At 40.1% G+C, this 26105-nt stretch overlaps 1 protein-coding gene across 4 annotated transcripts in view; it reads left to right on the plus strand.

The window, feature by feature from the left end:
- The first annotated feature begins 402 nt into the window (after window positions 1–402).
- Window positions 403–26105, plus strand: part of PPP3CA (protein phosphatase 3 catalytic subunit alpha) — a 166928-nt gene continuing 141225 nt past the window's right edge. For 2 of the 4 annotated variants that reach the window (XM_088163953.1, XM_088163954.1), the window contains exon 1: window positions 403–569. In XM_088163953.1, the coding sequence (XP_088020079.1) occupies window positions 512–569 (58 nt within the window). In that variant the 5' untranslated portion in view covers window positions 403–511. Of the gene's footprint in view, window positions 570–1286; window positions 1416–26105 lie in introns of those variants that run through there. The other 2 variants (XM_088163955.1, XM_014875238.2) reach the window with 1 other exon arrangement.

Below are 26105 nucleotides of genomic sequence, written 5' to 3' on the forward strand. Positions count from 1 at the left end.
TGCGGAGGGCGGTGGGGAAGACACGGATCCGGATCCCGATCCAGTGCGGCGGCGGCCGTGGTGCTGGTGGCGGCGGCGGGAGGAGCCGGAGCGGCGCGCCGTGGAGGAAGGAAGCGCAGGGCTGGCCGCTGCGTGTGCAACCTGGCTGTTCCTGCTGCCCACGTCCACTCGCGGCTTTTCCTGCCGGCGCTGCCTGACAGCCGCCCGCCGCGGGTGTTGTCGTCGGGGTCTTTGGCGGGGGGGGAAAGAGCGAGCCGTCCTGCACAGCCCGGAGGCGTAATTGAAAGCAAGCAATAATTAACTGGAGGAGGAAGAGGAGGAAGGGGGTGGAGGAAGACGAAGGAGGAAGGCACCGCGCGGCAGAGCCCAGCCGAGCCAGCGAGCGGCGGCGGGACACGGCAACTTCGGCCGCAGCGGAGGAGCCGGGGCCGTGACCGCAGCGGCCGCCGCCTCAGCCCGCGCCTGCCCTGCCCGAGGGGGGAGAGCCTCGCCGCCTCCCCGGCCCCCGGACATGTCGGAGCATAAGGCCGTTGATCCCAAATTATCGACGACGGACAGGGTGGTGAAAGGTGGGTGCTGCGCCCCCGCCGCCCTTTCGACCGGGTCCCCCGCCGGGCCTCTTGCTGGGGTCGCGTCCATTCCCCCTTCCTCGCCCCGGGCAGGTACCGCGGCGCGGCCGCTTGGAGGGGTGGGCTCGGCCCGGGGGCTTGCGCCGGGCCCCAGTGGAGGGTTTGCGACTTCTCTCGCCTGCCTGCCCGGCGCTACATTGCAGCATTTCCCCCCCTTCCTCCCCCCGCCGCCTCCCCCCCTCCGCCTTGAAGGCGCTGCACAGGGCTGGCGTGAGAGAGAGCCCCAGCTTCCTCCCCCGCCCCGGTGCCTGGGGGAGAGGAGGGCAGGGCTCGGACCCCTCCCCCAGCCCGACTGCTCCTCTGGGCATCCCCCGTTCCTCCTTCTCCTCCGGACCGCCCTCCCCGGAGGCCCCCCGCAGGCTACGCCGCCGCCGCCGCTTGTCACTGCCGTTCTGCTCCCCGCATGCTGCAAGGATGCCTGGAAACCTCCCCGTGCCAGCAGTCGGGGCTCCGCTCCCACACCGAACGCCGCTGCTGGGGACCGGTTGCGCCGCCCGGCTCCCCCGTGCCCCGCTCCCGCAGGGCCGCCCCCGCGGCACCCGCGGCGGGAATGCCGGGCGAGGGGGAGCGCGCCGTGGGCGCGGGCCGTGGGCGTTGTGGGAGGCGGCGAAGGCTGCTTCCTCCTCCTTCTTTCTCCTCCTCCTCCGTCGCTGTCTCTTGCCGACGGCCCGGCCTGCTAGGATGTGAAGTTATCCAGCGGGCGTACCGTGGCCGTGCTCCCGCGTGTGCGTGAGGGTGCTCGGCACAAACGCGGATGGGCTCCATGATTTTTGCTCCGTTTCGGAGGTACGCTGCTAGCCTCGGCCGTATAAACAAATTAAAGTTTGGCTTAACAACTCGTTATGCCCCGCAGTGCAGACCAAGGTTTTATTTACTGGGGCGATGCCTGATGTGAATTGCACATATGCATTTCTCGGTGTGTAAGAAGTGCACGTTTGGGTTTTTTGTTTATTTGTTTTTTGTTTGTTTCTTTCCTTCCGCACTGGGCACACAGCCAAGTGTGCCCAGCTCTGGTGTATTGCACCCATTTAAGTTATAACCCGAATGCTACGGTGGATGGTACAAATCCTAGCTGCAGCATGCATGTGTCCAGATCCTGGGAAGCTAGAAATGGAAATGGCCTTGAAATAAATGCACTTCTGTATTTACATGAATACAGAATGAAACACTCAGTGTAAATATTACTTGGGAAGGTGTGTTATTTATGGTTTTGTGTTTATATTTACATTTACCTTCTTATGCCTTTCCCCCTCTTACTTCATTTTATGCCCCTCCAAGGGAAATTGTAGATATTCAGATATTGTAAGATACATAATTGCAAGAATTTTTAGAAAATCACTTGTAAATTCACCTTTACCTTGTAATATCTGGAATATTTACAATTTAAGTTTCAGTCTATTATATCACACCAAGAATTGGCTTTAAAGCCTGTGTTTAGCTGATACTTGTCTCCTCTAGAAACAATAAATGGCTATTCTATTAGGAGAATTTAATGATTATGGAATATATTTTTTGGTTTTGTTTTAATTTCTTTAATCTATTTGGTCCTAGTACACATGGCCAATCGTCCTAATCTTTGCTGTGACAGAACTTCCTTTGGCTTAAGACAATGTTTGTCATGAATAGGAATTATTTCAGTATTTACAAAACCTTCAGTGCTTTCAGCTCATCTAAATATGTTTTTGTCAGCAATTGCTCTTTGCGTTTTTCACACATTTAAATTCCTCCAATATCTAAAACCACTATTTCTAAAAAAAAGCTTAGCAGTATGTGTAGTTAAATACTTTTATAATACAACTCAGAGAGAAATCAACTTGGTTAAGCTGAGTTCTAATTTTCAACAAAAAGAACCTAGATGCTGCTTGGGTGTCCATTGCCCCTGCTGTTTGTCTCATAATGTCAGTGTTTCAGTGTAGATGTGAAGATCTACTTAACATGGTTCAGGCCTCCATTAAATATTGAAATCCTTTTAAGGTCTTAAAATAGCATCTGAAGAGTGTAGTATACAGTAAACTGATTGTTAATAGGATTGTTCTTTGCTGCATCATAGGCACTTCACCCTGCCTTCATAAGGACGTTAAGGAACTCAAGAAAACAACTGGTGGTAATAAAGGAAAGATCACTTTGTTGTTTCTGTCCTATAGGACGTGATTTGTACCGTCTTGAGATGAACAACTGAAATGGGCTTGCAATGTTAAATTAATAAAGAATAATTAAATAAAAATGTACATTGTGAGCACCTTTATAAGTAGCTGAAGTATTGTTATTTTAGAGAGGAAAAACAGATATTCTTACACTGGTAAGGTGTAACCTGAGAAAGCAAGTTTAAGTTCTTTTTAGTTAGAATATCATATAAAACATTACTTAAAGGAGATGCCTTTTACATGGATGTAATCTCTGGATTAAAATTTTCCCTCTGCTTGCCTGTGTGGGATTTTTTTGGTTTTATTTTATTATTTATTGTGTTTGCTTTTTTTTTTCAACCCTCTCTACTGTTCGTCTATGAGAGATGTTTCATACTAACAGTAACTCTGAGCTAGCTGGTGAAAAATCCTGGCTTGGCACTGTTACGTAACAGTGGGACGGGCTTGGGGGGATTACAGTTCCAGCAGCTTTGTGCAAATTGCTTGTGGCTGAGAGCTGCTTCTTCAGAGGCTTGCTGTGGGTTTGGTTTTGTTTTTTGCTTCTCGTGCTTAAAAGGCTCACATATAAGGAAAAGTGGAGTATTTCCATAGGCGAGGATTTCTTCTCACACTCGCTTTGCTTTTTGAATTGTCTGAAGTGTACTTAAACTGATTTGGCTAAAAAATAAAATGCTTTTGGGATGAGGGGGAAAAAGGCTCGGGAGCCCCTAATGTTTTTAACGTTCTGGTCTTTTGGCTTTGTTATGCAAATCTCACTGTCCTACGATGAACAGTATAAAGATGAAATTCAAGTTTGTGTATAACGTTAAGTTTCCAGAAGCAAATTAACTCCTGTTAAAGTCGACAAAACCATCTGTTTTGCTGAGCTAAAGGAAAAAGTAAAATTAACCCAGAGAATGCAGTTGTGCTTAGAAGGGTACTTTCGATTTACTCTGGTGCTCTCACTGAGATGGTATGCATGGTGTGATGCAAATTACACAATTCATCTTTACTCTCCGGATTTTGTCATACTGTAGAGGAGCAGCACTTGGTCTGTTGACTGCAAATATGATAAACTATATGTTCAGGTGCATTCAAAATTTGTGGGATCAAGGCTCAGAACAACATACCGTTACAGGAGGAGCTGACTTGATGTACTTATTAATTGAAATTCCTTGCCTTTTTGTTAGCCATATGGTGAAGCTTCCACTTGAACAGAGCTGTCTTAAAAGTTTGTGTCCTTCTTCAGGACTGAGGAAGCTGTTCCTTATCCATGCTGCTTCTAACTCCTGAGCCTTGCCAGCCAGAGTGTGGGCTTGGTTGTGGTTCTTGTGAAGGTAGGAATACCTGTCCAGGAAAAACTGGAGTGAAGATAGTAGCTCATTCCATATGGCTCAGCTGCCTGGTGTCAACAGCTTTTGCTCACTACTGACATTAGCAAGATTTGAACCCCACCCATGGGGAAGGAAAAGCCATGTATCATGTTACTTGACCTCCTCTAAGTATTTAGTGTTGCACTAGTGCTTCTGAGGAATCCTGCACTAAAGCATAGCAATCCTAAATAAAAACTTTGAAAGTCAGCTGGAGTAGTCGTACAAAAAAGTGAAGTCTGTTTTTCTTGGAAATCTTGAAGTTAGTTAGGGACAATAATTGTTTTGATTTTTTTCTGGGCAGGTCAGGTAGTTGGTTGCTTTTTTGTGGTTTTTTTTTTGTTTGTTTGGTGCTTTTTTCTTGGAAGTAGAGTTTCAATGAAATAATGCTGTCTTGCCGTTCAGGAGGGCTGTAGCCATGGCTTGTGATCCTTGGTGTTGTCCTTTCCTCTTGTGTGTTGCATGGGGAGGTGTACATGGTTATATCAGCAATTGACAACACACACTAAGGCCAGACACCGCTCTCTGCTGTCTCTGAATTTCAAACTGTGTCGTTGTTAACGCTCTCCTAAAGTGCAGGCTAACAGTTGTTTGCAATATAATATGAATGCCAGCTCACGATCGATATGTCACCATCAGAGTTAATTTCAGATTTGTGAGAGTAAAATTGCTGTCAATAATGGGAACTCTAAACTTCATTGCTAATTCCCATTAGTCCAGGGAGACTTATGTGTATTCACCAAAGGCTTGTGCTCCGGGCTGGAATCCAGCATTGGTGAATTGCAGAAGCCTGCCTCTGTCTCCCTCTGAATTCAGTTCAATCTTTCCAGCATAGATGTGTCCTGTAAGTGCTTCGGTGTTTTTTTGAGCAGTTGTGTTGACATGAATATCTGTAATGTTGGTGGATTTGGTATATATTTTGGTGTAAATTTGAGTATTGCTTATTTATGGCAAGAACCAGGGTTGCTTAAATAGTTATGACTGTTTAATACAGTAAAGGATGATATACCTCTATTTTGAGGATGCTGAAGATTGTGTCTACTGATCCTCATGAGGAAAAAGAAGGAATTGCTTTGTAGCTGTTCCTGTTGGCATAGAAAAGCTGACTTTACTTTTAATTAATTTATTGTTGTAGTACTTAGTAATATACTGGTTGCTCTGAGGAAGACTGCATCTGGGTTCAAGGTGTACTATTAACTGGAGAATCTACCCACAGCTATGCCAGAAAGGTGGCACTGGTGGAGCTGGGGATTGATTCTCTTCCCTATCCACTTTTACCTTCATTTGAAGGAATGAATGTACATCTACCTCAGTTTTAGTAACTCCATAGTTGCAAATCTCCTGGTACCTTTATACAATTGAATATACTTGGAGAGATATTATGGTTGTTTAAGAAAGAAAACAAGGTTGCTGTGTTATGTTTTTTAATGTGTGTAACTAATTTGTTCTTACCTTATGTCAAAACTAAGTTAATTACTTGTAAGACCAGTAGATTTTATCAACTGGATGTTGCAGTCTTTGTATGTTTTACATTGTGTGAACTTGTGTATGTGATACGTGTGTAACGCTCATGAGGGATTATGAATGTGTGCTGAGAAACTGAAACAAAACCAAAGTACAGTCTTTGATGACTATGTGTAATAAGGCTGGAGATTTGTTTTGATTTATGAACTCACTGAGCCTCTTAGTCATTAAGATCATTTTGTAAAAAAGCCTTTTAGTGAAACAAGTCTTTTGCTGTATAGGTATAGGGGGAAAATTGTGCACATGCTGAAGGGTGCCTTTCTTACAGAGTTACAGTTATTCCTGCACTGCATAAGTGGGAGATTTTTTTTGTGCTCTATATAATGAGAGTGGATTGTCAGAGTGTGCTGAGTTGTAGGAGGATATGAAGTGAGGCGCAAAATTGCCTTGTTTGTGTGTTAAAAAGCTTTTGTATGCTTCTGAATTCCACACTGGCTAAAGCTGCTCTTTTTGACTGAGCCTTGCTAGGGAGCTGGTGCTTTTAATACCACTGTTGGTAATCTTGAAAGAGGACTACATATTGGATGATATCAGCATTTAACTTAATTGGAAAATATGAGCTAGTTGAGGTCATTTTCTATAGGGGGATGTTGTAGAGAACATTTGTTTTCTCTCTGTTATCCATACCCAAATTGAATGGTTTTTACTGCCATCACATGTATCCGAATTAGAGATAATAGTTGTTGCATGGATATGCTTGCATTTCAGTGCAGGTTGTGGCAGGAAGAGCATGTGTAAAATATATTTACCGTTGATTAAATAACTTGATATTTTAAATTTTCTTTTTGTAGTTCTAGGCTTCTAGAATGCAGCATAGTGTTTTCTGTCTGGTATTTCAAAAGGGATTTTCTATCAAAAGTAATTTTGGGTGATGTTAATAAATAAGTACCTGTAGCTTGGATACTCCTAACTCATCTTTGCTGGCTTTTTTTTCCAGATTCTTCTGTTTTACTCAATGGCTCCTACTTAAAATACAAAAGCAGGACTATAAGTTAAATTTGGTACTCCATTTAAGTGTGAATATTAATTTATCTTAGGCTTCTCAGTGATATTGAAGCAGTATATAGTGGGGATTAATTTCTTCTTCATAGCTTCAAGGAATGTGGAAAAAGTTCCTTCCTTAAGTGTATTTTAAGATGGAGAGATACTGCTTAACACTTACTGTAAGCATGCCATAAAAGCCACAAGTTTCTGAAGTAAAAGCCACTTCAAATCATCTTCATGAAAAGGTGCCTTCTTATATTCTTTTGTATGTGGTTTCATGAATCAAATATAGGCTATGATTTCACAATGGTTCTATAGCTGAACACTGAAATAATTTCCTCTTCTGATAGTCAGTCATTTACCTTGACTTTCCCCCATAAAAGATCATTTTATGTCTGTTCAGTAATGGTGGAGTGTATCATCCCGGTTTTGAAAACCATTATACTGCATGTGCAGCCTAAGTATGCATGCTCATAGTGTGTGGTCTTCCACTTGGGTTGTAAATTGGGATATGTAATTGCTGGAGGTGGTACTCCAGGTACATACTGTTTTCCTAGAATTGCTGAATGAAGGAAGAGACCAGAGATTGTATGTGGAAAACCAGGAAGATGGTAAGGGCTATGATGGTAAATTCTTCTTTTAAAGGTAAAAATCGGAACTAATTCCTACCTTATTTACTCTTGCCCTACAAAGTTGCTGCTCCAGAGTAGTACCTCCTTGACAGTCATCCATGTGTGTTTTAAACTCACTGATACCTCTATTTATAAGAGAACTTAGGCATGGTAATGTTGATTACGGGAACACTGCTGTATGAGGAGAACATGGCTGTCTTATTTAAGGTTGATTTAGGGTGCCAGCATCATCTCCAGCTAATTGCCAAGTAACACCATTTATGTTTGGAGATGGAGAGGAAAAGCAGCAGAGTGGAAAGACACCACACATTAAAAATGGTGGTTTTAGTTAGAAGTTAGTTCTTGTATGTCTTGGGATTCTTGTGACTAAGGTGTAGATAACATCCTTTCACTTTAGGATGCATTTAACCAGTTTTTGAAAACATTTCATGTGAAAATTGTTTATCACTCAAATTTCTTTCTACTTGTTATTAAAAGCTGTGCTGAACTTCTGTTGCAGCTCCTTTTTTTTCTCACCAAGTTGGGTTTTTAATGCTTTCTCCCTCTCATGTTTCAAAATGCCTTTTTCCTGTCTATTCCTGTCCTGCATTTCTGAAAACTCTTCTTTCCTTATTGCTCCTATGCTTATTTGCTTATTGCTAAATATGATGAGCAGCCTAAGTGTTGCCTGTTAGTTTTGGGTGCATGTATTTAATGGAAGAGGTTCATAGAACAGTGTATCTTTCCTTTTGGTGCATCTGTAGGTGCCTGGGGAAGCCTGTGAGAATAGGGAAAGTATATTCTGCCTCTTCTCAGACTTCTGTTGTAACTCTGCAGCCAGCTGCTGACTGTAGCTTTCTTTTCACTGAATAGCTGCACTGTCAGTGTGCTGCTCAAGCTCTACCCAGCTTGTCGCAGAAGCATGTCTCTATTCTGCAGCTCAGCTGCTGCTTGCAGGTTTCTTAGCAGTTTATGTTGGACACTCATAGTGTGACTGTTTGTTTCGACTTGTGTAGTTTGCAAAGGTAGCATGGACACAGTGTTCTTGGTTTACTTGGAAGGGAGGTGGTGTGGGCCCTTGTGCTTTAAAGCTTTTATAATCAGACATCGAAATTAGTTAGCAATGAAGGGTAAGACTTAATGAAGTTGGTAATACTTAAGAAGAATCCTGAGGTTCACCACAGATGAGTGAATTTTAAAACCCTCACTTTAGGCTTAGAAGGTGCAGAACCTAGACTGTATGGAGACTGTACCAAACCTTTGTGGAGAAGAAAGGGAAAAACCATGCTAAAAAGGTATATAAAAGTTGTATAGAATCTTTGACAAAAGCAGCAGCTATTTTTTTCATCTTTCAGATAGGCATATCTGGGTTAATAAAATGGAGCTTTTGAAATTAAGAAGTGCTGTAATGTCATTAAACATGTCCTGATGGAGACAGGTATTGGTATAATAGTATTCTATCCTGTATTCTTTTTCTCCATCCTGTCTTTCAGAGGCATTCAGTTTAGGCATTTTACCGCATCAGATTGCGGTTGGCCAAAATCCTTTGTATTATCTTGACTGTTGCACAATGTAGAGCTGATGGAAGGAAAAAAAAACCAACAAAATTGCTATAGAGCAAATTCTACTACAATGTTTGTCTAATGCTGTCTAATTGTGAAGACTTGATCTTTTTGTGCAATGTTGCCATAAGAAAGGAAGTGCACTTTGAACTTCTTGTTGGAATGGTGAAAATAACGTGTTAATAATGGCTTATGCAGATGTGATGCTACAGAGAGTCTTGTAACAGTCACTCTGGGCATTGTTCAATAGGCTTAATTAGTAGAATCCAAACGACAGTTTTGGCCTCATGTAGTGTGTGACTAGATTATTTTTAATTTAGACTTTTGTGAGTGTCTTTGAAGGTAGGGTGTATGACTATTATTTTTTTAATTTGCTGATAGTGACAAAGGAGTAACTGTGTGGCTGCGTAAAGTTTGAGAGTTGTTTATGGTTTGAAGTAACCGTCATTTGGAAAGAAATCCTTTGCAGTCTACATAGATGTCCCAAAGTGAGAAAAAGAGGCTCAGCTTCCAACTTGTTGTCTGTTACTGTGTTTGGTTATAAGTAGGGGCTTAGAAATTATTTGTTTATTTGGATGAGGAAGCTTCATTGTAGTTAGTTTTTTGTTGCAAGTGTGTTTATTACTTGTTACAGAGTGCCAGGCTGGTGTCATGAAAATGAGTTGAAACAGTGTATGTTTAGGTGGTCTTCTTTCTAAAGTGTTTGGAATTCCTCCGGCAGTGTTTTTGTGGCTTAAAGTGCAGAAAGTGACTTCTAGTTTTCCTCATGAATTATTGATTTTCTTGATAACTGTAGGGAAGATAAAAAGCAGTGCAAGATTGTGGTTTCTTTCTGGTCTATAGCGCTATGTGGATGATCTTGGAGGGGAAGACACATGGCTAGAGAGGAATCTATACTCTCATTTTCTTGAGGAGGAGTCAAGGAGTAATGCTCCATTAGAGACAGTAGTATCTGAAAATTGTTTTTCTGTATATATATGTATATACACATGGGTTTTTTCTATTTTAACCTTTTCTTTGCATTTGTGTACTTGAATCTTTATGAAAAAAATCTGTTTTGGTTCATGTATAGTTCAGTTAACAAAACAATTAAAGCTTCTAGACGGTGACACCTACCCAGTTCTTGGCTCCAGAGGAAAGATGTTTCATCATCGACTTTGAACTTGAGACTTTTATTCAGCACACCTCTTTTCAACAACAATAAAAAAACAAACCTAAGGTTTATTAGTTGAATTCTCTTTTTATTACTGGAAAAGACAATTTTGATAATTTAATACCTGTTATTTACCACTTTTTTAAAGTAGTTTAACATAATTGACAATTTGAATAAAGAACCATTCATACAAAATCCCTTGCTATCCCCCCCAAAACACTCAAAATTAACCCATGAACAGAAATTAAGAAATAAAATTGAACAGGATTTAAATAATTTCTTAGTCTTTTTTCCATGATGCTTGCCAAATTTTAGTTTGATGTAGATTACAATGGTCATACTGTGTTACAATCTTTAAAAAAGTGCAACTGGTCATTAGCTGCAATGACATGAACAGCTGTAGTATTTTATGACAACAGCTGGGAACAATCTAGTTCTCAATAACTTTGTTTTGTTGTTTCTTTCATGCCATTTTTAAAATGAGAAAGTGAGATTATTGTATTTGTTCTCTATTTTACACCAGGGATTTCTTCATAGGCAGTGGTGGCAATTACGTATCAAAATACAGCATTGCTGTTTGTGACTTGGAACATTTCCCTCTGCAGGACCTGTTTCATAACCCGCTGAGATCTGTGGGAGATGGAGTCTTTCATTAACTTGAGTAAACTGTGAATCAAGTTTTCATCCTAGGATTTTTTTATTTTGGCCTTCCTTTTTCAGTGCGTGATTTCTCTTTGGTTTAAACTACTTTGTTACAGCTGATCTTTTACAGCATTATCTCTTATTTTAAGAGTGAGCTAAGTGCTTTTCTACTTTGCAGTGCTCATTTACCACGTGAGGATGAACTTGTCTGTTTGTAGGTGGCTGGTTTGTCAAGAAAGTATGCCTCACTGTTGCTTTCTCTTCAGAAGTGTAGTCTAAAATGTTTTATATGTATATGCATATGGTTGCTCTTTATTGTTGGAAAAACAAGCAGAAGACTTTATGTATACATTTTCCTTCTGTGCCCCTTTACAAAGAAGTTTTACTGACCACATTTGGGTCACATTAAATAAAATCTATTTAACTTGTTTTTCGGACATAATAAAGGGGTAATATGGGTAATACTAAAGATGTACATACCAGACAGGTGTAGGAGCATTATTTACTTCCCTGAGAAACCTACTATCCCGTGTAACCCAAGTGGTGGCATCTGTGATTACTAGAGGGGAGCCTAATGGCATAGCATGGGGTATTGGGACTACAGATGGAGAGTTTGGGAAGAAGAAATGAAGAGCATAGTGGGCACACAAAGAGGGTGCAGTGTTCAGTGCAGTGAAGTGTTACTAAGGGAATTTAGAACTAAGGTAGTTTAGAAATCTGAAGCAGAGAACTGTTTTGGTACTGCTTTGCCTCACAAGCCCCGTTGGCTCAGGTGAGTATCCTGGGGTACTTGACTCTCAACAAGTAGAGAGCTGGCAAAGGCAGTTGATGAAATTTTTAGTTAGTCATATACTCTCTGTTTGTATCCCTAAGTTTGGTTTAGATTCTCAGAGAATGAACTTTCTGCATATTAAAAAAAAATGTTTGCTGTGATAAAGTGCTTACAGTTTCTGTTAACCATAACTTTTAATCTGTCCTTATGTTATAAGTAACAAAGAGGGGAAAATTACTTTAGGATGCTGTGTTTGGAGCTTCCCGAGATAAGGTTACTTTGGTAGTTGGATGAAAAAAGTGAACTCAAAAAATCCCATACTCCTACTATAAAAGGGGAGGAACCTGAACTCATTTCAGTTGAGAGGTGAGTTTTAGCTTCTGGGCTGTTGACTACCTCATTACGTATGGTTTGATTTGGTTTTTTGTTTTGGATGGTTTGTTCTTTTTTTTTTTTTTCCTTTACCACTTAATCTTCTGCTTTCTACTTCACTGGAGAAATAGTGTATCCATAATTTTTATGAATCATGTGTCAAAGTACCTTTCTCAGTCACTCTCAAGGAAAAAGCACAAGCTTTGACAGCTTCATAGAAGCCCAGAATAGTTAAGGTTGGGAGGAACCTCTGGAGATCGTCTGGTCCAGCCCCAGCTGTCTCAGCCTTTCATCATAGGAGAGATACCTTGGCCCTGTAAGTCATCTTTGTGGCACTTTGCTGGGCTCTTAGTAATTGGTCCATATCTCACAGTTTCTATTTGACATGTAAAAGTATATGAATTAAATTTATATATGCATATGTATAAATGTATATTAATTAAATTTATATATTCAGAGAGCTTGTACATTAGGGAATAGCATACTTTTATCCTTTTAACAAGGTACTGTTCATTCCCTGGAGCTCTGGATCTCAGGTGACATGTACCTCACATGTTTGTTTACCACAGAGAAGGTGAGGGATATCACTGTCACTAACAGAAGTCTCAAATCCTTGTGAGTTTTCTGTACATTATTTACCTCACATCTTGTATCCCATTGTAACAGACAATATTTTGCTGTAGGTTTCTTGTATAACCTTGGCTAATCTCAGAAGTACTCCCCATCAGCAAGTTACTCTGCAGATATCTTTTTGGTTATAATCCAGTTGCTATGGCTTCTGAAAATGTGTTAGATTCTTTGCCTTCACCCCTTGATTTATGGAGACAGAGGTTTTTATGTTTTTAAGTGCTGGATTCCGTTCTGGTCTCCTCAGTATGTGAAAAACATGGACGTACTGGAACAAGTTCAGTGCTGGTGCACAGAGGTGGCCATGGGACTGGGGCATCTTTCATTTGAGGAAATTCAGGAGAGTTGGGGCCACTGAGTGTGGAGAAGACAAGGCTCAGAGGGGCCTTACTTGGGTGTATAAAAGCTGGTTGTAGGAAATGGAGAAGGGGCAGCCAAGGTCTTTTCAGTAGTGTCCAGTGACAGGGCAAGAGGTAATGGGCACTAATTGACAGCTCTCACAGCAAGTGAGTTTCTGCTTTTCAAACACTAGCACAGGTTGCCCAGAGAGGTTGTGGTGTTCCATCTTGGAGTCATTCAAAAGCTGTAGTGATGGGGCCCTGTGCAGCCAGGCTCTAGCTGGCCCTGCTTGACCAACAGCTGAAAGCTGACCAACAGCTTTTAACCTCAACCCTTCTGTGATCCCCTTTTACTCAACTCTCTTAAATGGATAATTAAAATACTTGATCAATTCAGAGACCTTTTGACCAAACAGGATGTATAGAAATCTCCCTTAAGAAAGCAAAGTTAAGTTTGCTAATAAGGTGTTCTACAGGAAGAATGCTTTGTGTGACTGAGGGCCTGCCGTGTAAATTATTATCTTGGCATAGCAGCAAGATATGTTGCATTGGGAAGATACATATATATTTTTTGTTAATGCATCTATATGTAGCTAATAGTCTTGCTGGCAAAATATTTGCACAGCTCGTTCTTAAGAGGTTTCTGAATCTCTTGAGCATGTGCAGCTCTGGACTTTGTCATAGCTTGAAAGCAGGAAAAATAGTATGAGCACTGTACTTTGCTTTGGACAACTGTAAGAAAAAGGGAAAAAAAGCTTTTTTATAAATCTTCCATAATTACTGCTAGTGTTTCTAATATGAAAGGTCTATCAGAAAGGTCCATTTTCTAATTACTGGAAGGAAGTAGTTATCTTTCCCTAGTCCTTGGTTCATCTGATTTTTTTCATAGTGGCATGAAATTGAGAGGGATGGCAATTGTCTTTCAGCTCTGACAATCTCTGGCATATTTTTTCTTTGCTGCTTTCTCATGTTTATTTGTTTCCTTATGAGGGTGAATGTTGCCCTTTAAACCTGACTAGGAAATACCTGAATCTTGCATGTGTAAATCTAAAATCAAACCTGAGATAAGGGAATCTCTTGATGTGGGTAACAGAAAATGAAAATAAGCATCTGGAAAAGTTCAGAGTATGACAAAATTATACTGACTACTTCAGAAAAGTTAGTAGAGAAGTTTTGAGCAAGTTCTGTAGGTGGCATCACCTTCATGGGTAAGTAATCTGGATAATGGAGGTAATATTTTGTTTTGGAAGTGTAGCTTCTAGGGTTGCTCAGTTGACTAGATACATTTGAGGAACGAGAGACAGTGTAATTTAAAGCATTAATTGCCTTAGTGTAGTATAAATTAAAATCTAGGGTAAACACACATCCCTATGAAAGAAGTTTAAATGCATTTACTGTCTTTGCAACACACTGAACAGTAACTGGGGAGAGAGCTTGCTAGTGCCTTTGACTTAATTTCGTGATCTTTGATTTAATTATCTGTAATTAGAAAAATGTAGTTCTGGAGAACTTACTGGTTGCCCAAAGGTGAGCAGTGTTAAAGATTTACCTCAAATATACTAAAAAAACCAAAAAACCAAAAAAAACCCGAAAACCAAGGAAAAAGAAAGAGATGGGTTTAACATAGATATCGTGACCTGGAAAGATGTTCCTGGCAACTGAACTCAACAAAGGAGCTGAAGAGGTACTTTGAATACATGGAAATGAAGAGCAGATGGGAAAGCCCAACAAGCTGCAGGTGCTGTTAGTGGCATGTTTTTCACCTACCTGAAGCATGAATGGCTATTCCAGGCGTATCTGTCTCATTGTGCTATAGGACATTTCTCTTGAAGTGGTTATGTCATCATCTCCTGCTCAGCCATGCAGAGAGCTTTTTTAGCACAGTAGGCACCTCTCATAGTTGTAAGTCACCAGAAGAAGTTGTTTTCATACATTATATTAATGAGAAGACATTGGACTATGCAGGAAAGGTTAATATATAGCTATTAAAGTGTGTCTTTATTTCTGATGGAAGATATGTGGTGCTGGGATTTATTGTTGGGCATCTATTGTATCCTGATGCTCTGTTAAGTTGAACAAGATTAAAAGTGACTTCAGTTTGTGCCTTAACTTCTATCCAAACAGATGATGCAAGCTGCTTCTAAAAATAATTTTATCATCAAATACTAACAAATTACTATGGTTTCATAAGACTTCAGGCAAAAATGAAGCTTTACTATAACAAAACTGGCAAAACTAAACCCTGGTTCCATCATGTTTCTCAAAAAATAAAGTGCTGTGGGAGGGCAGTGGATTATTTCTGTGTGTTGATGCAGGGCCAGGATTTCAACTGCCTCCCTAAAGGTTCAGCAGAAACATTTTTTGGCTTAAAAAATGCAGGTTTTATCTTCATGCAAGGAAAACTGGTGGCAGTAATAATACTTTTTTCTAATGTACAGAGCAGTTGAATCAGTGGTAAGATTAGATTACCTGTCTTGCCAGAGAATGCTACAAAATCTTTTCACAACTATATTTTAACTACACAGTAAACTATTTTTGCTTGACTTGATGTTAATTCAGTTCCATGGATTATTGTGGTGAAAACAGTTTCTTTCAAAGTGTTTTTTTCCCCCTCCTGTACATTAGTCTTCTAGAGAAACTACCTTTTAAAGCAAGTCTAAATATTTATAAATATTAATCTATAAACATGGGAATAATACATGGCGACTGTTTAACTGCTGGAGTCCTTGTTGAAAGCAGTATGTTGGGGGGTTTTGTCCTTTTTGTTGATTTCCCCCTTTACCTTCTGGACATGCAAAAATCATAGTTCTTGACGAGTACCTGCTAAGCTTTATCAGATGTATTCTAAAGAAGGTGAGTCTTCTGAAAGTTTCAGCGTAGTAGGGACCTAGAAACCTAGGGTTAGCTCTGAAATATTCGGTGTTGTAGGAGGCTGGGAAAGCAACAGGCTGAATTTATTACTGGTTCAGTATACAACAACTGTTAGGATGCTACTTGAAGCTAGGGAAAAGTCACAAGAGGAGTTTGAATTACCTTTTGTTTTCTGCTTTAGCATCTATACGTTTAAGTAATTCAAAGGATAAAGGAGCATTAACCTTCAGTAGTGAGAACTGCTGAGTATGATAAATGACCCAGAGAGGATAGTTATTCATGTTTGTATATCTGCAGCACTCTAGAAGAATCTGTCAAAGATCTAATTTCTCTTCAAAGAAACCACCAGAAAAAAAGGCAATGTGTTTGTACACAGTAGAACTGTAATATCCTACAGACATTTTCCTGAGATCAGCAGGTGCTCCTAAACTTTACTGTACAACTGGAAATAGAAAAAGCCTGGATGTTTGCAATTGGATAGTAAATACAAGGCATGCTGCTAGTTAGTTTCTGACAGAACAGCATCCCCTGTTTGTGTAAGTGTACCTGTTTCTGGTTCACTGGCACTGCAGCAGGAGAGGAGTATGTGAACCAGAACCACTCTGTAAGGGAAAGGTGAATGTTCAAAGCTTTATTCTTGAAATGCCACCAATTTCCTCTGTAGCATTGAACTTCCCAATCAGATAGGGAGATAGATGTGGATAGTGGACTTGCCAGGCAGGTGTTGCAGAGTCAAAAGCATTAATACTTTGTGCTATGTACTGAAAAGATTCTAAAGCTTTAGAAGACTTCTTGTCTATTTTCAATCCTGTAAGAGTCTTTCGTCACAGATTACTAAATCTAATTCCTGCATTAACCAAAATGAATGCCTTTTGATTATTTTAAAAAAATAGCCAAACCTAAAGAAAAATAAACCCCTCTCCCCAAACCAACAAATATCTTAGAAAAATTGATGCATCTCTGTGTGACTTCTTTTTTTCTCTTTATAAGCATATCTAGAGTCTCCATTTAAAAAGTTATGTTTTCTTGCATTGATGGCCTAACTGCTATAAAACCTGTGTTAATATGGACTGTTTAATGTCGTGCCTTTCTCCTGTACCAGGAAAATGGTGATGACTGGAATGCATGTCGTCAACTTCTGTAATCAGGGTACTTGAAATATTTACAATACTGTGATTACAGTAAAACTTCTTATGTACACATACACACTGTAGGTGCCTTATATATTTTTGCCTTTCAAGTTTACATCCTCATTTGTCTCCTAATCTTGTGTGGAGTTGGTTTGTTTTTTATCTAAGGTGTTTGGCAAAAATGAATAAAATATGAACTTCTTTGTTTGCCATGTGAACACTTACAAAATATCCTAGTGAAATGAAACAGGAGAAAAGGGCAGAGTTTGAAGCTTTTCACAGGCCAAAACCAAACACTCCAATGTCTACTGAAGCTGAAAAATTCTGTTTTAGAGGATTGTCTGTCAAGAGTCTAAAACTTTTTCATGGAAATGAGTGACAGGGGAGTACATCCTGGAACAGATTTGCTGGCAAGGCCTCTGTTTGTGAAGGACATCTCAAATGGCTAGGACCAACCTAAAAAAAATAACCAATCTAAAAAAAGTACCCCAGCCATGTTACTTTCTTAGGTATGAGATATAGGAGAGTTTCAGGGCAAGACTTGTTGGTCTGATATGTTTTGTTTCTATTATGTGGAAGAGCTGTGACCAGTTGGTGCCATGTTTGGCTAAAAAAGCCAGTTCTTCGTAGACACTACTCCTACTTCTTGTTTCAGATCCTGATAGTCAGCCCAATGGGAAATAATAAGGTATCCCAGAATAATTACAGCTGTAGTATTTCCTGTCTAAGTTCACAGAAAACCTTCTAAAGCATGACTACAGACTCATTTAGTTGAATCTCATATTCTAAACTGGGCATACATGGACTGAGTCCAGGGCATGAAAGTGGAGAGGATTTGGTGGCACTAATAGATGGTGTTCTCCTGTAACTGGATTGCCAGGCATCTGTTGCCTGTGCAGAAGGGGTGAGAGAATGTTCCCACCCAGTGGTAGTCAAAGAAACTTGGATTACTCCTTGTTGAGGATCTTGTAGAATTTTTTATGCTGGTGCCTGGAGCTCCAAAATGTGGCTGTTGTAAGTTGTTTTCCTTTCCTGGCATGAGGGCAATAGCTACAGCAAGAGGATATCGATTTTTGCTTTATTGCTAGACTGAAATTGTGGAATAAAGTCCTTTTTCTTGCTGGGATGAAGGGTGATCCTAGATCTTATGCACCTGTGTAAAACATTTATGTTTGACCTTTCCTTTTCTCATGCAATCTATAGTCTGTTTAAGCCTGGGTGGTTTCATGTAACTTGTACCGAAGTGAAAAAAAATACTGTTAGAAAATCATGCTCTCATGTGTGGATGTGTGGCCGTGGAGCTTTTGTCTTCCTTCAGAACTGAAGGTTTCTCTTTCAGCCTGGCTGACTGATGTGCCCTGCCCTGTTGGGTAGTGCAGTCTGTCTTCCCTAACAGGCTGTAACAGGTTTCTTTAATCTCTTTTTGAGAATTTCCGATTTTGCTGGCTTTTTTTTTTTCTTTTTAGGTGTACAGTCCCCTCCCCTAAAGATTGCCTTTTGTATGCTGATGTACATAAACTGCCTCAAGGTTTTCTTAAAGAATAGTGGAAGCAAGCCCATTAGTCCTCCCAGGAGAAAAGTGCAGTGAGGTCAGTGGTATTCCTTTTACTTCCCTTTTGGTTTCGTTCAGTCCTATGCCTTGTAATACAGCCAGGAGGATTTATCACAAATTATATTTATTTCTTCTTGTGCAGAATATAATCCTATGTGGACTTTTATTTTCCTTACAGTAAGTCTTCCAAAATCTCAGCAGCAGAATCACAAATGGCATTTTATTCTTCTCATTTGGAATCTAGTGCCCCAATCTGTTACATCAAAATAGTGCCACTTGTTATTACCTGTGTGGTGAAAGCATTCGATTTGGCATGCATATATGTGTGTTCTCCTTGTATAGTTTTGTCTTTTTCTTAACTTAAAATATATATATTTCCTGTTACCTCCCCTCAGGTGTAGGAAACACGATCTCTTCAACTAGGATTCTGGAACAAAAGCAAGTTTTGATCTTTAAGTGAGAGTATGAATTGTTACTGTGAACCCTTGACTCCAAATATAGTCAGTTGTCTTTGTGTTTTCAGTAGCAAATCTCTTCTTTATCTTCTCTAGAGGAGTCACAGCTTCCCCTTTTTGTCTCTTTTTAAAGTAGGATATTTGTTACCTTTTTTTAACTTTACTTGAATTGTTATGGATGGAGCATAGCGGAGCTGCCTGCAGAATAATATTTAAAAGTTTACTGTGAGAAAAGTTTAAGACTCTGTGCTGCTTTTGCAGCACCTTTTGTTTTTTATTCATCCTCTCTCTGATATAACTTCACTGAAATCCAGAGTCTCTTTGCACTGGGAAGTGTGTGAAAGGCCGAAATGTCTCTTTCAGACAATGACTCAGATGTGCAGTCACTTAACTCTCCGAAGGCTTTGTTGTATCTTAAAACAGAGTGTACGCTACTCTGGTATATCCTCAGACCTGGAGGATGTTCATGGACACTCAGCCAAATACAGATTATCCCGACCCTTGAAAACTACTTGGATCACAGTACAGTTTGCGGTAATTTGTTTTTATATAGCAGTGATTAATTAAGACAAATACTCTCTGAAAAGCGTCTTAAAATTTTAGAAAGAAGAGGTTTCATTTTCTCTAATACATACCTTCCTAAGGCAAAGTGATTATTCTTTAAGATCTGAATCTCCTGTGGTGATTCTCCCCTAAAAAATCTATGTGAAATTAATAGATCTTATCCTCCTCCCCCCACTTTTTTTCTTTTTACTGAACTGTGTCGATTTGTGACATGATCCCAAAGACAATAAAAATAAAGGGTATTGAAAGGTTGGTGTTCTTTGAGATCTGGTGCCAGAAAGCTTTTGGAAAAATATGTAATTGTAGCAAGTGCCGAAAAATCAGATCAAATATTATATGAGAGACTACTTCCATTTTGGTCACTGCAAAAGAGGAGAAAATTGTATTCGTATAGCACGTTTTAGCTGAGGTGGGCTCTCAGGAGAATCATCCTTATGGGTATATTTGCATACAGAAAAAAAGACAGGTTATGTAGTTCTAAGTTGTGATTCCTTTTGTATATGTCACTTTTAAATTATTGTTGGTTTTTACAAAAGCCAACTTTCCATCTAAATTCAATTAGCTGAAAAGAAGCTGAAGGGGATATTTTTGGATGTTTATAGAACTTTTTCAGTATTTCATACTGGAGTAGTATTCTTAAGCCTCCTCATACTGGACTGGACATGAGCAGAAATGGACCACTCTCCAATCTTGTCTAATAAAGTACTTGCTTCAGCTGTACAGAGTCTGTTTTGCTTTTACTTCAACTAATGTAAGAGGCAGTGAAGGCTATCAAGTGGTTGCATATTTGCAAGAAGCAGTGGTTTGGCTGCTGAACGTGCAGAGCAGTTGCAAGGACGGGTGGCTTAGCACAGCCCCCCTGGTTGCTCAGCTGGATTTTGTGCAAGAAAACCTCTCTGGGGAAGGGTGACAAGCTTATGCTTGAGTTTGTGCCCGAGACAGCTAACTGACGTGACAAGTGCAATCATTTCTCTCTTTCCCCCTCTCCTTTTTTAAAAAATTCTTATTTGCTGATGCAGGTTTGCAGTATGGCTGAAGAACCAGTGGTTCCACACACTGGCTGTGGTGCTCTCTGTACCAGCAGTCAGCCCTGTCTAAATGTATCAGATAAGCAGAACAGTTTATAGAGGGCTGAGTAAATTCACTTAAACACTGGTAAATACTGTTTGCTTTATCTTTGTTAACCTAAACAGTTCCTGTAAATGGCTGCTGGTAAATGATCTTCACTAAGTTCTATGGAAAGAAAGTATTTAGTTTTAGATTAGTTCAAGAGGCCATCAGGAGTTTACTTGTCTGTGATAGTAAGTTCTCATATAAATCACAAAATCATATATGCATGGTCTTGAGACAGGCTAATTAAATGTATTAGGAATCTTAAATTCAAAGACCAAATTTTCTCTTTTAGTTTCTCTGTTCTTAAAAGGTTAGCTTTTTCCCAGGATTATGTGATTTGGTGTTTTACGGAAGTTACTACAAATACCTTAAAAATTTGTATGTGCTCAGAATGATTAGAAGAACAATTTGAGTGTAGTCCTTTTTGCAGTAAACATCTGCAAGAGGCTGGAGTTTGATACTTCGTTGTTTTGTAGAAGTAGAGTTGGACTAAAATGCTTTTTCCTGCTGATACCTCATTTTCTGTTCCATGGTCAGCTGAAAGATAATTAAGAGGCATGGTATCCTGTCTGTGAGGGAAGGTACAACCTTTCACATTTTCTTGCAAAGCCTAGAAGATGACCTGTTTTCTCAAGGTCTTGCCTAAAGCCAAGTGAAAAATGCTGGTTTAGTAACTTAATGATGTATTTTTGGTACTGGTGCCATATCTTACTCATCTTATGATATCTTGCTGATTAATATAAAAGTTGTAGTTATTTTTAAAGTTTCTTATCCTCTTGCTTTAACTTGGTGTTATAAAGTCCTAGGGACATCTCTGACATCCGTTTTCTCTTGATCTGTGAAATGCTTTTGGTTTTATAATTTATAAAAAAAGTATGTTTTAAATGAATTCTGCTGCCCTTATCCTTCTTTGAGGGGATGGAAGGTGACTGCCCAGGGTTTAACTACTGAATACAGTAACCTCTGCTTGCCAAGTATGTCTTGGTTGTTGTTCCCCTCCATGTGAGAGCAGGACTTACTGCTCATGGCCTGGTTCCTTCTGTAGTCTCCCACCACCCAGATAGAGCAGCTTCAGCATTTCTGGTGGTGTTGCCGTGATTCTCGTAACATAATACAGGTCAGGAGACTCTCACCTCATGTTAGGAAGGATCTGTGATCCTCTGCATGGTATAGGATTCTTAAAAGCCTCTGTGCCAGTTTAAACTGTTTTTCTCTCTGTAGAAGGAGGAAAGAGAGAAGCTGAGGGTCATCTGATTTCTGCTTCCCAGGGTGAAGCTTGTTAACTGATTGCTAAAACTTAGAATTATTTCATCTGTGATGCAATGCACAACTATTTAACCGACTAAATAACTAACTAGAATAACTAAAGTCACTGTTAAATATCTGTTCTAAAATGAAGAATAATTAGACCATTTTGTAGAATATCTGATAGCATTTCTGAAAATTGTAAAGTAGAGCTACGGATGTGCTTGTCCATTTTGGTTGACTTTTGCATATTTGAAAAACTGCAGTAACTTCTTTAAAAAGGCTTCATCAGGTTGAACAATTCAGCTTTTTAAATGACCACATGCAGTATATGATAATATTCTCCAAAGATGAAGTGTAACGAAGAAGTCATGTGCATTTTTTAAAAATCAACAAAGGAGGAAGTAGTCTTGCTATTGCCTTTTAAAGAGAATGTCCTGTACATTTTGGATTCATACAGAAATCTTTTTCCTATACTGGAAACTCCTGAACCGATGCAGAATTGCCCTTGCACTGGAACATTTGTCTGTGTGTAGGGACTTTTCCTGGCAAATCTCATTACCAGTGTTGTTGTAGCAGAACTTTTTTCTAGCTGTTTTCAGAGCATAGGCTCTTGTGACTTTAAAATATAATCCTTACTGTTTATGAGTGCAAGACTGAGAATGAGGCCTCTGTAAGTAGATCCAAATCCATATTTGTGGGTGGGAACGTGTGAGGTTTTATAGTGTTTTTTTAATCCGATATCTTGAGACAAGCAGATGCAGTGCCTCCAACATCACTCAAAGGGCTGCAAAATTGAATTAATCAGACACACTTCTTTGACTGATATTTAGAAACTAATAGCAACCCTGTCACTGTCCATGGTCAGCTGAATTTCACCCAGCTGGAAATCCCAGTGCTGTTCTCTGTTCTAGTGGAGAAAGCTGAGCCACTTGCCAGACCTTTGCCTGTTGACTTTCTGCAGTGATTTCCACCTTCCCTAGGGAAGCCTTTCTTGCTCACTGAGGGGTGAATTATTTGGGCCCTGTGTTTGTAGGAATCTTCTGTAATCCTGATTTAGTGGTTAGAGCATGGAAGATGATAGACCTGAGCTTCTAGGTTGGATCTTTTTTTGCATCCATCTCTTTTTTGGGACCAAATAATCCAGGCTGAACAGAAGTTAGATTTGGCCTAATGATTTATGCCTCATTAGGACTGTCATTTTTTTAAAAATACAGAGTCTACATGTCATTCATATGTTGGAAATATATCAAGAGAACTCCAAAGCAGAAGAAGCAAAAATGAAACTATCTAATCACAAAAGACTGACACTGTTTTCTGCTGGAATTACGATGCTGGGAAAACTTCTCATCGTCTCCGTGGATGAGTCAGCAGTGCTCTGCCAGCCAGGAGGGCCAGCCCTGTCCTGGGGTGCATCAGGCACAGCATCATTGGTCAGGGCAGGGAGGAGATTGTCTGCTCTGCACTGGGGTGGCCTCATCTCAAGTCCTGGGGTCAGTTTTGGGCACCACAATATAAGAAAAGACATTAAGCTATTAGAGAACATCCGTAAGAGGGTAACAAGGCTGGTGAATGACTGGAGTGGAAATCTTATGAGGAGCAGCTGAGGTCACTTGGTTTTGCTCAGCCTGGAGGTGACTGAGGGGAGACCTTATTGCTGTCTTCAATATCCTCACAAGGGAGAGCAGAGAGGCATGTACTGATCTCTTCACCCTTGTGACCAGTGATAGGACCCAAGGGAATGTTTGGAAATCAGGAAGAGGTTTTTCACCTATGCCCAAGAGGATGGCTGGCCACTGACATGGGCTGCCCAGGGAAGTACTTGCTGCAGCAAGCCTGTCTGAGTTCAAGGTGTGTTTGGACAATGCTCTTAAGCACATGGTGTGATTCTTTGGGTGTTCTGTGCATGGCCAGGAGTTGTACTTGATGATCCTGATGGGTCCCTTCCAACTTGGCATATTCTATGATTTTAGTTGCTGTCTCTGTCCTTTAAAATTCTGAAAAAATAATTACAGTACCTGAATGTCTTCAGGTGCAGTATGAATATATTTCTCATAATGTTCTAAAGTCTGCCAGGTTTCCTGTGGGTATTATATTAGCTGTTTTTTTCTGACATTATACATTAAGCTTGGAAGACATGAATCTGATGGATAAAAGGTCTTACTCTTTATTTTTGTATCGAGTAGTTTTAAGATCCATTGGAGTCTGTTAACCACAAACTGAAATAAATACATTTATCCCACGCTAATGTAGCATCAGTTACATGTACAAACTAGCATGAAAAGTGCAAAACTTTGAAAGGCTGAAGGATGCATGGCAGGTATGGGATAGTGACCACCTTCCTCTGCATCCCTGTGCTCCCTGGCAGTCTGGCAGTGGGGTGGAAAGCTCCTCCAGGTATGGTGCAGTGAGTTGTTGAGTACTTCCCAACTGCTCTCAGGCATCTCCTACCCTTCTCTGGACACTGTGCTCTGGTGCCTGGCCAGGTATTCGTGGTCATGAAGTCAGAAAACAGAAATATTTCCCATACCTGGGTTGTGTGGATGATGCCTCAGTAGATTTCCTCACTTTTTTTTTTTTTTTTTTTAATATAGAGATATCTGCCTGGGTCACATACTGGAAAGTGCACTGTGTTTATTGGTACATGGCTTTGTGTCTTCTTGAGCTGTGGCTGTGTGGCTGTAATTATGGTATGGAAGTAAAATGGAGAGAGAGTTGCTCTCATGCAGTGTAATGTAGCATATGGCTCACCAGTGGTGCCAGTAATGCCAGTGCCTTTTGCCTTGGGTATTTATGCCAGGAGGTGTCAAGCTGAAGGTTCTGTGCCCCAAAGGGGTGAACAGTGCAGAGACAGTGATGCATGGTTCTGCTGCCAGCACAGCCCAAGCCTCTTGCTGGGTATTTTCTTGAGGATATTTTCAGCTACCTGACCTGTTGAATATTTTGTCTCTCAGCCTTTCAGATGAATGCAGATGCTGACGTGCTCTCAGAACAGTTTTGGACATTATTAGTTGCACGTTTTTGAAAACCTTCTCCCTGATAAATTTTTATTAAGTTTGTTTCACAGCTGGGGTGTAAAGCCCAGGCTCTCCCTCAAGCCTGAGGGAGTCTTGGCATGAAGCATGTAACAAATGAAAAACTTGGCTTGGTCCAAAAAATAGGGCGTCATTTCTTTTCAGATGTCTGTCTTGCTGCTCACTCTGTATAAATGTTGTCTCTCACCTTAGAAGTAAAAGAAATAAATAAATGAGAATAATTAATGCAATTAGTTGTTGACAAGAAGAAGCAGTGCTCTTGGAATTTTTGTGATTGCTGAGGTGGCTACTTGTTAACAATTAAAATGAAGTTTCTAGAAACAATACAAAATTTATTTAAACTAAGCATGCTTTTATTAAATGTTTTTTCTTTTCTTTGCAAAGCTTGTTAAACAGAAACATAGCGATATGAAATAGAAACCATTGAAAAGGAAGACCAGTGTTCATGTGTTTCCTGTTTTATCATTATTTTGTGTTTAACTTGTCAGTGGCAAGATTCACATGACCTAAAACATCCTTTTGAAGCAAATTTGCCAACTTGTGTGACTGTGCTTGTTTGTTCTGCATTTTGAAGAATTCAAGTGTGTTCATGAAAAGGCTTTTATTATAGTTAATGATATTGTGAATTATCAAATACTGTTTTATTTTACCTCACTCACAGGAAATGAAGTATGAATGACCTTAATTTAGTTAGTAGTAGGTGATCCTTGTACTTTTTGGCATTTAATTTATAGAAAAAACATGTATGACTGAAGCGTGAGAAATGTGCATTTTTCTTTTTGTATGAATAAATAAGGATTTAATTGCTCCCCTAAGGAACAGGATTTAGTGTATACATGTATGCCTCCTTTTGGAGTGTAACAGAGACATTACTGTTCTCCCTTGGTTAGTCTTGCTTGAAACAGGAAAAAGAAATGCAACGCTTTTGCTTTTCTTCAAACTACAAACTACGACACTCTATAAAAGCTGTTAAAAACACTGATGTGACTTGTAAGTTAGGTTCTTGATTTTGGGACTTCTTTGGGCAGTCTCCAAAAATACAGAGAAGGTTTAGTGGTGATGTGGAAGAATGAGGAGGTGAATTGTGCCTGGACTCATCCAAAGCAGTGGAATCAAGGTAGCTTCCCAGGTCCACATACATGTTTCAGTTACATCATGACTCCATCTTGGGATGAGAAATTATGGCTAGCATATTTTTCCCTTTGCCAGGCTCTCTTCTGTTGTATTTTCCAAAATGAGGAAGCTTGTGTTTGGTGTCTGGCAGGGTGCCTGGGTGCCATGCAGCCTTGCCCTGGCCAGACCTGCTGGATCCTGGGTGGGCTGCAGAAGACACCTGCAGCTGGGCTCCTCACAAGCTCTCTTGATTCAAGAAGAGTTGCTTAAGTGTGTCCCATGCATAAAATTCAGGACATGAGGGAATTCAGAGCTATAAG

Source organism: Sturnus vulgaris, chromosome 4 (genome assembly GCF_052056855.1).
Source record: "Sturnus vulgaris isolate bStuVul1 chromosome 4, bStuVul1.hap1, whole genome shotgun sequence".
NCBI classification, from domain to species: domain Eukaryota; kingdom Metazoa; phylum Chordata; class Aves; order Passeriformes; family Sturnidae; genus Sturnus; species Sturnus vulgaris.